The sequence below is a fragment of the Arachis ipaensis genome, chromosome B1 (assembly GCF_059453495.1).
Source record: "Arachis ipaensis isolate K30076 ecotype BB chromosome B1, ASM5945349v1, whole genome shotgun sequence".
In the NCBI taxonomy this organism is placed as follows: Eukaryota; Viridiplantae; Streptophyta; class Magnoliopsida; order Fabales; family Fabaceae; genus Arachis; species Arachis ipaensis.
This window is the reverse complement of record NC_142436.1, coordinates 94880055-94893918: the sequence shown is the minus strand read 5'-3', so window position 1 is coordinate 94893918 and position 13864 is coordinate 94880055. Positions and strand designations below refer to the sequence as shown.

At 39.1% G+C, this 13864-nt stretch overlaps 1 protein-coding gene across 1 annotated transcript; it reads left to right on the top strand.

Annotated features, from left to right (window-relative positions):
• The first annotated feature begins 5284 nt into the window (after nt 1-5284).
• On the top strand, nt 5285-5983 carry LOC107618932 (uncharacterized). Its single transcript, XM_088500703.1, has 2 exons — nt 5285-5646; nt 5869-5983. The coding sequence occupies exons 1-2, from the start codon at nt 5285-5287 to the stop codon at nt 5981-5983; spliced, it is 477 nt and encodes a 158-aa protein (XP_088356829.1).
• Nucleotides 5984-13864: the final 7881 nt, after the last annotated feature.

Genomic DNA, 13864 nt, shown 5'->3' with positions numbered 1-13864 from the left:
GTTTGTTGATTTGCCCCCAGCTGTTGATATATCAGTTGCACTTTGTCACCTTTGGAGAGCCCCTCTGTTGGAATCTTTCTGTTCTTCCAACCCCTTTTTGCTTTGTTTCTTCGTTTCATCTTTCCTTTTGTTGATCCTTCTTTTCTGGCCATAAGCTTTCCTTGGGGACATCTCTTTTCAGTGGCTAGTACTCTAATATCCTCTTGGGCTTCTTCATCAGTCTGCACAATCCTTAGCATTGGGATGTTGCTGTGACCTTCCTGGTCATTTTTCATATAGTCTTTCTTCTCCTTGCTAAATTGTGCCTCTGGTAGTACCTTCAGAGTGACACTCTGGTCATGCATCCTGAGAGTTAATTCCCCTTCCTCTACGTCTATGATAGCTCTAGCAGTGGCCAAGAATGGCCTTCCCAGTATAACAGAGTCACCATCATCATCGTTTGATTCTAGAACCACAAAATCAGCAGGGTATATAAAACTGTCCACCTTGACCAAAAGATTTTCAATTACGCCCCTGGGGTATACCATTGACTTATCTACCAGCTCCAGAGACATTTGTACTGGTTTGACCTCCTCTATATGCAGCTTTTTCACCAGGGAGGATGGTATTAAGTTAATACTTGCTCTGAGATCGCACATTGCTTTAGTGATGGTCAATTCCCCAATGGTGCAAGGCAACAGGAAGCTCCCTGGGTCCTCAAGCTTGGGAGGAAGCCCCTTTTGAATCAAGGCCCTGCATTCCTCAGTAATCACTATGGTTTCTTTCTCATCCCAGCTTCTTTTCTTGTTGACAAGCTCTTTCAAGAATTTGGCATACAGAGGCATTTGCTCAAGTGCTTCAGCCAAGGGAATATTGATTTCCAGCTTCTTAAAAATCTCAAGGAACTTGTGAAAATGCTGGTCTTTAACCTCTTTGTTGAACCTCTGGGGATAAGGCAGTGGAGGTGTGATTCTCTTTCCTATTTGATGCTGTCCCTGGGTTACTTTCTTTGAGCTATGTGGCTGGTTGTCCTTCTCTTTAAGTTTCTCAGTGCTTTTGTTTGGCATCACAACTTGCTCCTTAGCTTCATCGTCCTTTGCTTGCTTCTCATCCTCTGTTGGTTCTTTGATGCTCTCTGCTTGCTTCTGTGTAGTGTCATTGTTGCTTATCAATGTTCTCCCGCTCCTTAATTATATTGCCTTGCATTCCTCCTTGGGATTTGGGATTGTGTCACTGGGCAGTGAGTTTGAAGGTCTCTCAACAGATACTTGCTTGGAGAGTTGCCCAATCTGCCTCTCTAGGCTCTTTAATGATGCTTCATGATTTTTGTTTGTTATTTCCTGGTGTTTCATCATTTTCTCTATCAAGGTCTCTAAGTTGGTGAGTCTTTGAGGTTCAGGTGGTGCTTGTGGTGGGTTGTGAGATGTGGGTGGTGGATGATAGGCATTTTGGTTGGTGGAATGGTTGTTGGATTGGTACTGGTTGAGATTAGGGTAGTTGTTTTGAGGTTTTCTGTATGTGTTTTGGTTAGTCTGCTGCTGGTTGTAGTTTTGGTTGTTTCTTGGGTTGTTTTGATTTGAGTTCCTCTGCCATGGGTGTTGGTTTTGGTTGTGAGTGTCTCCCCATCTGAGGTTGGGGTGATTTTTCCATGAGGGGTTGTAGGTATCACCATAGAATTCATTTGGATTTGAATGCATGTACTGGACTTATTCCTGCTGTTGCTCCTCTTGGATTTCTTCATTTTGCCCCCATGTGGCTGATGGTTGGCTGGTGTTAACTGCTGCAACTTGGAGGCCATCAATCCTCTTGGTCATTTGCTCAAATTGTTGTTGAATTTGCTGCTGCATTAATTTGTTTTGAGCCAGGATTGAATCCACTCCTTCTAGTTCCATTACTCCTCTCCTTTGTGATGGTTGGCGGCCTCTTTGATGAGCAAAGAAATATTGGTTGTTGGCCACCATATCAATGAGTTCTTGAGCCTCCTCTGCAGTTTTCATGAGTTGCAAGGAACCTCCAGCTGAATGATCCAAAGCTTCCTGGGATTTTAGTGTTAAGCCTTCATAGAAGTTCTGCAGCTTCTCCCACTCATTAACCATGGCAGGGGGACATTTCCTGATTAGAGCCTTGTACCTCTCCCATGCCTCATAGATGGGTTTAGCCTCCATTTGTGTAAATGTTTGTACCTCAGCCTTCAACCTTATAATCCTCTGAGGTGGGTAAAACTTGGCAAGAAACTTGGTTACCAAATCATCCCAGTTGTTGATGCTGTCCCTTGGAAAAGATTCCAACCATTGAGTGGCCTTGTCCCTGAGAGAAAATGGGAATAGCATCAGCTTGTAACTGTCAGGAGGCACACCATTAGTTTTGACAGTGTTGCATATCCTCAAGAAGGTGGATAAGTGTTGGTGCGGGTCTTCAAGTGGTCCTCCACCAAAAGAACAATTGTTCTGAACCAAAGTGATGAGTTGTGGCTTGAGTTCAAAATTGTTAGCATTGACATTTGAAGCCAAGATTCTGCTCCCACAATGTCTAGGATTTGCAAAGGTATAGGAAGCCAAAACTCTCCTCTGGGGTGGGTTGTCATTGTTGTTGTCTGCTCCACCTGGTGGATTGGTTGAATGTTCCTCCATCTCTTGGAACTCTTCGTCTGATTCCTCTTCTCCAACAATGTTTTTCCCTCTTTCAGCTCTTCTTAACCTCCTGAGAGTTCTTTCGTCTTGTTCATGAAAATTGGGTGTGGTTCTTCTTGTACCTGACATACAAGCAGAGCATGAGAAATGCACAAAACCAGTGACACTTCAATCTACTGCTAGATTGAAGTGTTAGTTAGTTTAAGCAAAAAATCAAACAGTTAGTAGGTTAATCAAAATTAAAGAAAAAATGCTTGATCTAGATCACCACTTCACTTAATCATTGTCAATCTAATCAATCCCCGGCAACGGCGCCAAAAACTTGATGAGTATTTTGGTGGAAAAATGAATTTCTCCCAAAACACACAAATCTAACCGGCAAGTGTACCGGGTCGCATCAAGTAATAAAAACTCACGGGAGTGAGGTCGATCCCACAGGGATTAAAGGATTGAGCAATTTTAGCTTAGTGGTTAATTTAGTCAAGCGAATCAAGATTTGGTTGAGTGTTTTGTGATTTGCAGAAATTAAATTGCATGGAATTAAAGAGAACAGGGAATTAAAGTGCTAAATCTTAAAGAACAAGAAATTAAATGGCAGAAACTTAGAATGCAAGAAATGTAAATTGCGGAATCTTAAAGTGCAAGAAATGTAAACGGCTGGAATTGTAAAGGGAATTGGGGATTGGATTTGCAGAATTTAAACAAGGAAAAGTAAATTGCATCAAACAGAAAAGTAAAAGAGTGTTTGGGTTGGATCGGATCTGAAGCAAAACAAGTAAATGAACATGAAAAGCAAAAACAGAATGTAAATTGGAATTTCAGATCTCAGGGGTCCAGAGACTAGAAAACCAGGTCTAGATCTCACTACCTTCCTTGATCCAACAAGAACAATTACAAGGGAAAAGTAAATTACAAAGAAAGTAGATGAAGAACAATTAACCCAAACTGAAATTCAATTAAGCAGTAAATAAACAGAGAGATCCAAGGATGAGATTGAAACAGAATTTCTTCAATTCTTCAACCCAAGATCCAAGACAATTGTAATAGAAATTGAAAGCAATAAAACTAAGAGGAAGAGAAGTGAATTCTCCTTCCCCAAGACTAAGAAATTAAAGATCACTCAATATCCAAAGCTCTCCGAAAACTATTATGAAAATTCAAAAGAGAAAGCTACCCGAAGAACTTGAATTCTATCCTATTTATACACTTTCTTCAAATGATCTTCAAGCCTTGAGTTGGGCCTTTGCTCTTAGTGGAATTGGGTTGAAAGAGGCCTTGGTTGATTGCTCTTGAAGTTTGGAGAAGAACCAAAGTGAACCAATTGAACCGGGTTGGAGTTTTGCAAAAGTTGGACCAAAAGGTGGAGCAAAAGTTAGGGTCTAACGTTTGGTCCAACTTTTCATATCAGCCAACATAACTTGCTGATACTCACGTTGGTGCAAAAGTTAGGGGTCTAACTTTTGCACCAATGTTGGCCTTCCTTGGTGCACTTGAGACACCAACGTTAGCCCAAAAGTTAGGGGCTAACGTTGGCGCAAACTTTTGCTCCTCCCCTTGTAGTTTTCATGTGCCAACGTTAGCCTCAAAGTTAGGGGGCTAACGTTGGCGCAAACTTTTGGTGCCCAGGGAGTGTTTTTCTCATGCCAACGTTAGCCTTAAAGTTAGGGGCTAACGTTGGCGCAAACTTTTAGTGCCCAGGGGTGATTTTCATGTGCCAACGTTAGCCTCAAAGTTAGGGGCTAACGTTGGCGCAAACTTTTGGTACCCAGGGAGTGATTTTCAAGTTCCAACGTTAGCCCAAAAGTTAGGGGCTAACGTTGGGGCTAACTTTTCACCCAAAAGTTTGTGCAAAAGTTTGAGGCTAACTTTAGGTCCAGCTTTTTGCTTCCTGGTTCAATTTCACTTATTCCATTGTCTTCTCTTTACTCCTAGCTATTCCTTCTTGCTTCAACCTTTCTCCAAGCTTTCTTCACCTATCATTAATCAACCAAACACATCAAAGCTATGCTTAAAATCATGAGATATTCATTCTTTCATAATATGTGACAATTATAGTATAAAACCTCATGAAATAGCATGAATTCATACATGGTTGATTCAATCAAAGGAAACATGAAAATCTACCTAATTGGCTTGCTTGTAGCTCAAGAAAGTGCATAATTCTAATGAAAACAAAAGAAAAAGACTAGTTAAAATAGGCTAAGATGACTTGTCATCACTTTTGCCCAAAAGTTAGCCAAAAAGTTTGAGGCTAACTTTTGGTCCAGCTTTTTGCTTCCTGTTTCATTTTCAATTAATCCAAAAGTTTGAGCTAAAGTTTGAGGCAAACTTTTGCTCAAACTTTTTGTCCTCTCTTCCTCCTAGCCATTCCTCCTTGCTTCAACCTTTCTCCAAGCTTTCTTCACTATCATTAATCAACCAAACACATCAAAGCTATGCTCAAAATCATGAGATATTCATTCTTTCATAATATGTGACAATTATAGCATAAAACCTCATGAAATAGCATGAATTCATACATGGTTGATTAAATCAAAGGAAACATGAAAATCTACCCAATTGGCTTGCTTATGGCTCAAGAAAGTGCATAATTCCTATTGAAAACAAAGGAAAAAGCATAGAAAAAACATGACATGGTGACATGTCATCAATGACATCTGCTAAAATAAATAAATATGTCAAAGAGATTTGAGATTCATCAAGAGAATAATGAAGGAAGTGGCGGCAAGAGTAGTAATGATAATGAGGGTGAGGAAAATTCATTTGACATGAATGAAGGAGCGGCTATAAGTGATGATGAGGAATTGGAAGAAGAGAATAATAATGAAGCAAAGGAGGAGGAGGAGGATAACAATGAAGAAGGGAATTCAGCAAACCCAAGCAGCAGCAGCACAGCATCAAGAGAAGGGAAGAGAGGGAGTGGTGTGAGACAATATGTGAGATCAAAGATGCTAAGGCTTCGTTGGACTCCTAATCTTCATCTCTCCTTTGTCCATGCTGTTCAGAGGCTTGGAGGTCAAGAAAGTAAGTCAAGAAAGTAATTCCACTCTCAAACAGTTGTAAGACTACACTTCAATTTGACTTGGGAGGAGTTCAATTTGATAAAATGGTCTGTTTCAATCTTTTTTAAGTGATTCTTCTGTCTTGTGTCTATCCTCTGAGTATGCTACTATTGTAGGTTCCTTATATTACAATTGCTTTGACGGATTCTAAACTTGGTGCGGAAGGGGCGTAAAGAACTTTTTGATTGGTTATCTAGGCAACTTTCTGTGCAAAGCAGTTTTGCTGAAGCTGCACAACTTCTGAAGCCAGCCTCTGCTGCAATGACAGTAAGTTTTGGACATTCATGGACCAATTCTAGCTTTAGTTCTTGAGAAGTTGAAACCATATGGAGGCCTTCAAGGTAGGGTTTTGTATCATAGCTCATTCTTAATCCACTTTGTTGCTCAGGGTTATTGATTAACATGAGTATTCTTATGTTTATTTTCATTCCCATGCAATATTTGTGCTTAGAATCATTTGAGTCTGCTAAGGCAGTTTCAGTGGGCGCATCCAAAGGTGTTCAAAGGCTGGGAAATTAACAAGTTTTGAATTTGGATTAGTTCTGCAAACACTACTGCCAATGCTTTAAACTCTGCTTTAGTGGAACTACGACTGACAGTGGTTTGTTTTCTACATTCCAGAAAACCATATTTGATCCATAGTAAACACAATATCCAGTAGTTGAAAAAAAATTTAGATCATTTAGATCTCCAAGTTCTTTTAATAGAAAAGTTGAATGTAATTTGTTTAAAATAGTTTGTATCGTAGTAGAATTACTTTCACTGACAAGCATATCAACAGCATAAATTAATGTATAAATAATTGAAGTAGTTGTAAAATGTGTGAAGAGGAAAGGATTTGATTTTGTGCTCATAAATCCAAAAGATTGTAAGGTGGCATTAATGGTTAGATACCAAGCTCTAAGAGCTTATTTCAAACCATATATTGCCTTGTTTAGTTTGCAAACAAGGTTTGAATTTGAGTAAACAAAACTAGGGAGTTGAGACATGTAAATAGTCTCGGTTAGATTTCCATTTAGAAAAGCATCATGAAAATTATACTGCTTCACTGCCCAACCTTTTGATAAATCTATGATTAAGATTATTCTAATAGTTACAGGTTTGATAATAGGTGAGAAAACCTTATCAAAATCCACACCTGCTGTTTCTGTATATCTACAAGCAACTAACCTTGCTTTATGCCTAAGAATGTTTGAGTTTGTGTTGGTTGATTGCTTTTAAGATTTGTTTGACTTCCTAACTACTTGATTCATCATCTTGATAGCGGGCTGTTGCAACAAAGGGTGCTAGGTCTGAGCCTATCTCTGTCCAAGATATAGCGCTTCAGTCTCAAGCTTTATTAAATGTTAAGGATTCAAACAAGGAACTGCTAAGCTCTGTATACCATAATCTACATTAAATCTTCAAAAAGAGTTTATGGATGAACTGTCAACTGTGTTGCCTTACATGCAGGAAGATAGAGAAAGAATGGTGATTCGAAAGTTTAAGTTTGAGGACCCACGCATTGAGCAGATTCAAGATCTAGAGGTGAGTCCATTTTTAACCAATGACCATGTGTATATTTTCTGTGATTTTTGAATTGTAATAAACTACTCTGCAACATGCTTGTGATGCAGAGTGATATGATTAGGTACTTCAGAGAGTATTTATATATGAGACTTTTAATTGATAACTTCTTGAGAAATAAAGAAATATGATTTTAATGAGATTATTACAATTTGTGCTCTTGGAGTAGCTGCCCACTGGTAGTTCTGCCCCCTGCACAGCTTCCACGGTTTTGGAGATTTAAGCGAGACTATCAAGGTATCATAACTCTTTTCTAGGTTTCATTTGTATGTTAACTCAGTGCTATGAATTTTGATGAGCTTTCAGATAACAGATGATGCATTAACGTATAGTGGTATTGGCTGTAATTGGACACTACCACCATATGGTTTGCCACTATTCTTCTTAGTGTGAAATTCCACTACTTAGTAATAGCTATATGTTTGTTGTATTTGTTGAAACCTCAGCTCAGACATCGAGTATTTTTCTTTTTTTTTTTAATGTAACTGGTGTTTCAAGTTTGAACATGCTCAACTAGTGCCAACTTATATGCATAATTTAATTCATTATGGCTGCTTGCTATCGTTGCAGTCAATGCAATGTTTACATTCCATTTGTCAATGTTTTATGTGATTTTAATGCATACTTTTCACTAATGCTTCCTTGATGCCGGCATGAATTTTTTTTACATTAATTCAGTTAATGAAATGATTTAATGAGATGAGATAAAAAATTTTCATTTGTTCACTTTGCTTTTAGAAAAATGTACCTATATTTTTTATTTGGGAACCCAATGTATGAAATTTAAATCTGCCTTTAGCCTCTAATATTCTGAATTCTGATGCTATACCAAGTAATGAGAGTTAATATTAATATGTTCAGGTTAGAGGTGATGTCTATACATATGACTCGGGTCTTGTTGCAGGTACGTATTATTATAAAAAGGAGGCTACTAGTTTTGATTACTAAGTGACAACTTTGACATAGTTGAAATTAGTACTGATTTTGCAATTTGTTGTATAGTTCTCATGCATACAGGTTACTATTGCTCAACAGCTTCTCCACCTCCAACAGCTATACAAGAGTTGCGGGCAACCATTCGTGTGCTACAAACTATTCCGGATGTTGTTTAGGAATTAGATTAGATTTTTTATAACATAGAATTGTAATTTTTTTAAATGTTTATTTTGGAATTTGAATTTATTTTTTTTAAATATTTTATTCATGTTTTATCATGTACGTAATTCATATAAATCAATGGAAGATTGATTTTTTAGTATTATATTTTATTTGAAAGATTAACTTATTAGTATTTCTATTTTTCTTATTTTTCTTTTTTTTTTTTGAAAAAGGATTAGGCCACGCTTTTGAAGTGTAACGACAAGTTTTTAATTTTTGGCACGCTTTAAAAGCGTGGCCGTATATCCATCTTTCGGCACGTTTTAAAAGCGTGGCTGTATATTCATCTTTCGGCACGTTTTAAAAACGTGGCTATAGGGTTATACATACAGTCACGCTTTTAAACGTACCAATAGATAAAAGCGTGGCAAAAAGTAAAGCGTACCAATAGATCAAGAAAAGCGTGCCGATAGATCAACCGGCACGCTGACAGATGTGACCCTTTCAAAAGCGTGCCGATAGCTCAAAAAGCGTGGCGAAAGGCTATCGGTACGCTTTTTTGCACCTTTCGGTACGCTTTAAAAGCGTGGCAAAAAGCTTATTTTCTTGTAGTGTTGCTTGTTTATTTGTTTTTATTTTTGTTTTTATTTTTGCTTTTTCTTAAGTTAAGAGGTTATTGGTTTTTATTTTAAAATATTTATCTTATGTTATCTTATTTCAAAAATCAAATTTCAAAATTCATTATTTAAATTTCAAATTTCAAAATTTAATTTTTAAAATTTCAAAATTCAAAATTCAAAAATTTAAAATTCAAAATTTCAAAATTTAATTTTCAAATTCAAAAATTTAAATAACCTTTTAATTTAAATTTGTTTTTATTTATATTTTTTATTTTTATTTGCTACTATGAACTCTCACCCCTTTGGCTTTACAATTATGTTGCAGGAAGAAGAAATTACAATGAGAACAGGCATCAAAGTTGGAACAATCAAAGATGGGAGGAGCCACAAGGATTTGATCAACCCTCATGGCAACAACCACCTCCAATGGACTATAAACAACCACCACCATATGCCTATAAACCCTCTCCTCAACATGACTTTGGACCACCATACTCACAAGCCCCTCACCACCAAACACCACCATTTGACCCTAACCCACATCCACCATACCAACCACCCTATGAACCAAATGAACCCTCCTATCCACCCCAAACCTCCATGGAGAAAGCACTTACTGATCTAAACTCTACTATACAAGCTCTCGTCGCCCAAACCAGACCACGAAATACCTTCAACAATCAACCCTCAAGCTCTAGTGGACTTCCTTTTCAACCACAGAATGATCTCTCTATCCCATCACCACCATCCATGGAAGAGCACCCACATCCATCAATCCAGGAGCAACATGATCCCAATGATGCTATTGACATGGAACAAGAGAAAAGGGATCATCTTCGCGAATCCATACTTCATAAGGAGCTAGAGGAGGTCCTAAGGGTGAAGGTAGTAAAAACCCTTGAAGTCGAAGGAGTGGTTGAAGAATTAGTGAAGGAAGAATCAAGGGATCATCTCAAGGAAGTAGCGGATCGATTTCATGCAACTCTATATCAACTAAATCAAGCGATAAGTCAATTAGGTTCCCGACGCTCGGACACTCAAAGTGCTCCCATGGCTTCATGTGAGAAATCTAATGAAGAACGAAGCATGAAGGAGATATTAGAAACTCCAGTGGACAATACGGAGCATGACTTTGTACTAGAACAAGTGGAGGAAGCTGTAATTATTGAAGAGGAAGAAGTGGTTGAAGACTTAGGAGATGCAGAACCTCCATGGGAAAGTCCAGTCATAGAACCCCTTTCAAGACGTTTGAAATTGAACCTGGAATTTTGCATCTCACTCATATTAATCATTGCATTCTGCACTTTTCATGCATAAGTTTAAAAAAAAAAAAAACACACGCACACAACGTGGTAGCGTCGCTAACGCGTCCGCGCCACTAGTGCGTTGGGTAGAAAAGAATTGAACAGAGAGTCACGCGAAAGCGTGGCTGGAGGCGCGCCTTTAGCATCATTTGACCACGCGACCGCGTCGCTCACGCGACCGGGTCATGTGGGAACTTTGGCCTCCCACGCGACCGCGTCACCCACGCGGCCGCGTGCCATGTAAATCGACGTAAGCAAGGGTGTATGGTAGTACGTTGAGCTGGAGTCGGGCTGGACTCGTGCTGGAAGCCCAAGCCCTCCCACGCGAACGCGTGCCCCACGCGAACGCGTGCCCCACGCGTCCGCATCATATTGGAAATAAGGCCACTCATGCGATCGCATGCTCCACGCGACCGCGTCACCCAGATTTTTGGCAATATGCATTTAAACAGGGAGTTGCGCGAACGCGAGGCTGCACTCGTGCTATTCGCACAATTCAGGTCACGCGATCGCATGACCCACGCGTCCGCGTCGCTTGCGCCGCACAGCTTATCCAGATCAGCCAATTATCTTATTTCTCTTCCCCAATCCTAATTTCTTCTATCTTTTCTTCTTTCTTCTTTCTTTCTTTCCCTTCTCATTCTTCTTATCTTTTATTTTATTTTACTTAATTTATTTGCATATTTCATTCATTGCATCTTAATTTTGTGCATATTTTTGTTTACTTTGCTAAATTCTTTATTTTTCCTTTGGTGTTAAAATTTTCTTATTTAACTGTTGCATCTTCTCTTGAATTATTTTGGGTGCTTAGTGACTTGTTTTATTCTGGATAGGTAATATTATTTATATCAATGCCAACCTTTTATACCTGTATTACTTTTACATTGACATGAATTTTTATTATCTCTCCTTACCCACACTCTCTTTCCTATTTTTGCAAATTTTTGCACTCTTGATTTGCCATGTACTTCTACTGTTTTCTCATTTGCATGTTGTAGCTACCATGTAATTGAGACCCTTATTATTTGGCATTAACATCCATATTTTATTTATGTTCTTATCTTTATTTCTGGGTTACTATTCTTCTTTTTCTCTTCTTTCAGGCTGGCCACCAAAGATGGAAAAAGGGAGACACTTCTAAAAGGGGAGACAAACAAGTCCATCTGCACAATCCTTGAAAGAAAGCATCAGTTGGAACAACCCGTCCACCTGCACATCTCAGCATACACCGAGGACGGTGCAACCTTTAAGTGTGGGGAGGTCGATTGATGCACGAAATTGTGATCTCTGGTAGTGGCTTCTTAGGCCAGATACTCTGATCTAGTTTTACAGTCTGTCACAACTTCGATACAACTAACCAGCAAGTGCACTGGGTCGTCCAAGTAATACCTTACGTGAGTAAGGGTCGAATCCCACGGAGATTGTTGGTATGAAGCAAGCTATAGTCACCTTGTAAATCTCAGTCAGGCGGATATAAATTGATAATGATGTTTTCGAATATTAAATAATAGAATAGGGATAGAGATACTTATGTAATTCATTGGTAGGAATTTCAGATAAGCGAATGGAGATGCTTTTCGTTCCTCTGAACCTCTGCTTTCCTGCTATCTTCATCCAATCAGTCTTACTCCTTTGCATGGCTGGCTGTATGCAAGGGCATCACCATTGTCAGTGGCTACATCCCCTCCTCTCAGTGAATAATATGCTCACGCACCCTGTCACGGCACGGCTATTCATCTGTCGGTTCTCGATCATGCTGGAATAGGATTCACCCTCCTTTTGCGTCTGTCACTAACGCCCAACAATCGCGAGTTTGAAGCTCGTCACAGTCATTCAATCATTAAATCCTACTCAGAATACCACAGACAAGGTTTAGACCTTCCGGATTCTCTTGAATGCCGCCATCATTCTAGCTTACGCCACGAAGATTCCGGTTAGGAGATCTAAGAGATACTCATTCTAGCTTATTTCATGTAGAACAGAAGTGTTTGTCAGGCACGTGTTCATAGGGGAGATGGTGATGAGCGTCACACATAATCATCACCTTCATCATGTTCTTGGGTGCGAATGGATATCTTAGAAGCGAAATAAGATGAATTGAATAGAAAACAGTAGTACTTTGCATTAATCTTTGAGGAACAGCAGAGCTCCACACCTTAATCTATGGAGTGTAGAAACTCTACCGTTAAAAATACATAAGTGAAGGTCCAGGCATGGCCGAGATGGCCAGCCCCCTTGATCTAAGAACAATGCGTTCAAAGATGATCCTAAGATCCTAAGATGATCAAAAGATGCCTCATACAATAGTAAGAGGTCCTATTTATAATAAACTAGTCACTAGGGTTTACATGAGTAAGTAATTGATGCATAAATCCACTTCCGGGGCCCACTTGGTGTGTGTTTGGGCTGAGCTTAAGTGTTCCACGTGCAGAGACCATTTGTGGAGTTGAACGCCAGTTTCTGTGCCAGTTTGGGCGTTCAACTCTGGTTTTGGATCCTTTTCTGGCGCTGGACGCCAGATTTGGGCAGAAGGCTGGCGTTGAACGCCAGTTTACGTCGTCAATTCTTGGCCAAAGTATGGACTATTATACATTTCGAGTTCTGTAGCTCCAGAAAATCCACTTTGAGTTCAGGGAGGTCAGAATCCAACAGCATCAGTAGTCCTTTTTCAACCTCTGAATCTGATTTCTGCTCAAGTCCCTCAATTTCAGCCAGAAAATACCTGAAATCACAGAAAAACACACAAACTCATAGTAAAGTCCAGAAATGTGAATTTAACATAAAAACTAATGAAAACATCCCTAAAAGTAACTAGATTCTACTAAAAATATACTAAAAACAATGCCAAAAAGCGTATAAATTATCCGCTCATCACAACACCAAACTTAAATTGTTGCTTGTCCCCAAGCAACTGAAAATCAAATAGGATAAAAAGAAGAGAATATACTATAAATTCCAAACTATCAATGAAACAGAGCTCCAATCATATGAGCGGGACTTATAGCTTTTTGCCCCTTGAATAGTTTTGGCATCTCACTTTATCCATTGGGGTTCAGAATGATTGACATCTATAGGAACTTCAAATTTCGAATAGTGTTATTGACTCTCCTAGTTCAGTATGATGATTCTTGAACACAGCTTCTTTATGAGTCTTAGCCGTGGCCCTAAGCACTTTGTTTTCCAGTATTACCACCGGATACATAAATGCCACACACACATAATTGGGTGAACCTTTTCAGATTGTGACTCAGCTTTGCTAAAGTCCCCAATTAGAGGTGTCCAGGGTTCTTAAGCACACTCCATGTTTGCTTTGGACCTTGACTTTAACCGCTCAGTCTCAAGTTTTCACTTGACACCTACACGCCACAAGCACATGGTTAGGGACAGCTTGGTTTAGCCGCTTAGACCAGGATTTTATTCCTTTAGGCCCTCCTATCCACTGATGCTCAAAGCCTTGGGATCCTTTATTTTCCCTTGCCTTTTGGTTTTAAGGGTTATTGGCTTTTTCTGCTTGCTTTTTCTTTTTCTTTCTATTTTTTTTTTGCCCTTTTTTTTTTCTGCAAGCTTTGTTCTTTGCTGCTTTTTCTTGCTTCAAGAATCATTTT

Coding starts and splice junctions, on each gene's coding strand:
- LOC107618932 (XM_088500703.1), top strand. CDS start 5,285: ATGTCAAAGAGATTTGAGATTCATCAAGAGAATAATGAAGGAAGTGGC. Junction 5,647..5,868: donor CAAGAAAGTAAGTCAAGAAA/GTAATTCCACTC, acceptor TTGGTTATCTAG/GCAACTTTCTGTGCAAAGCA.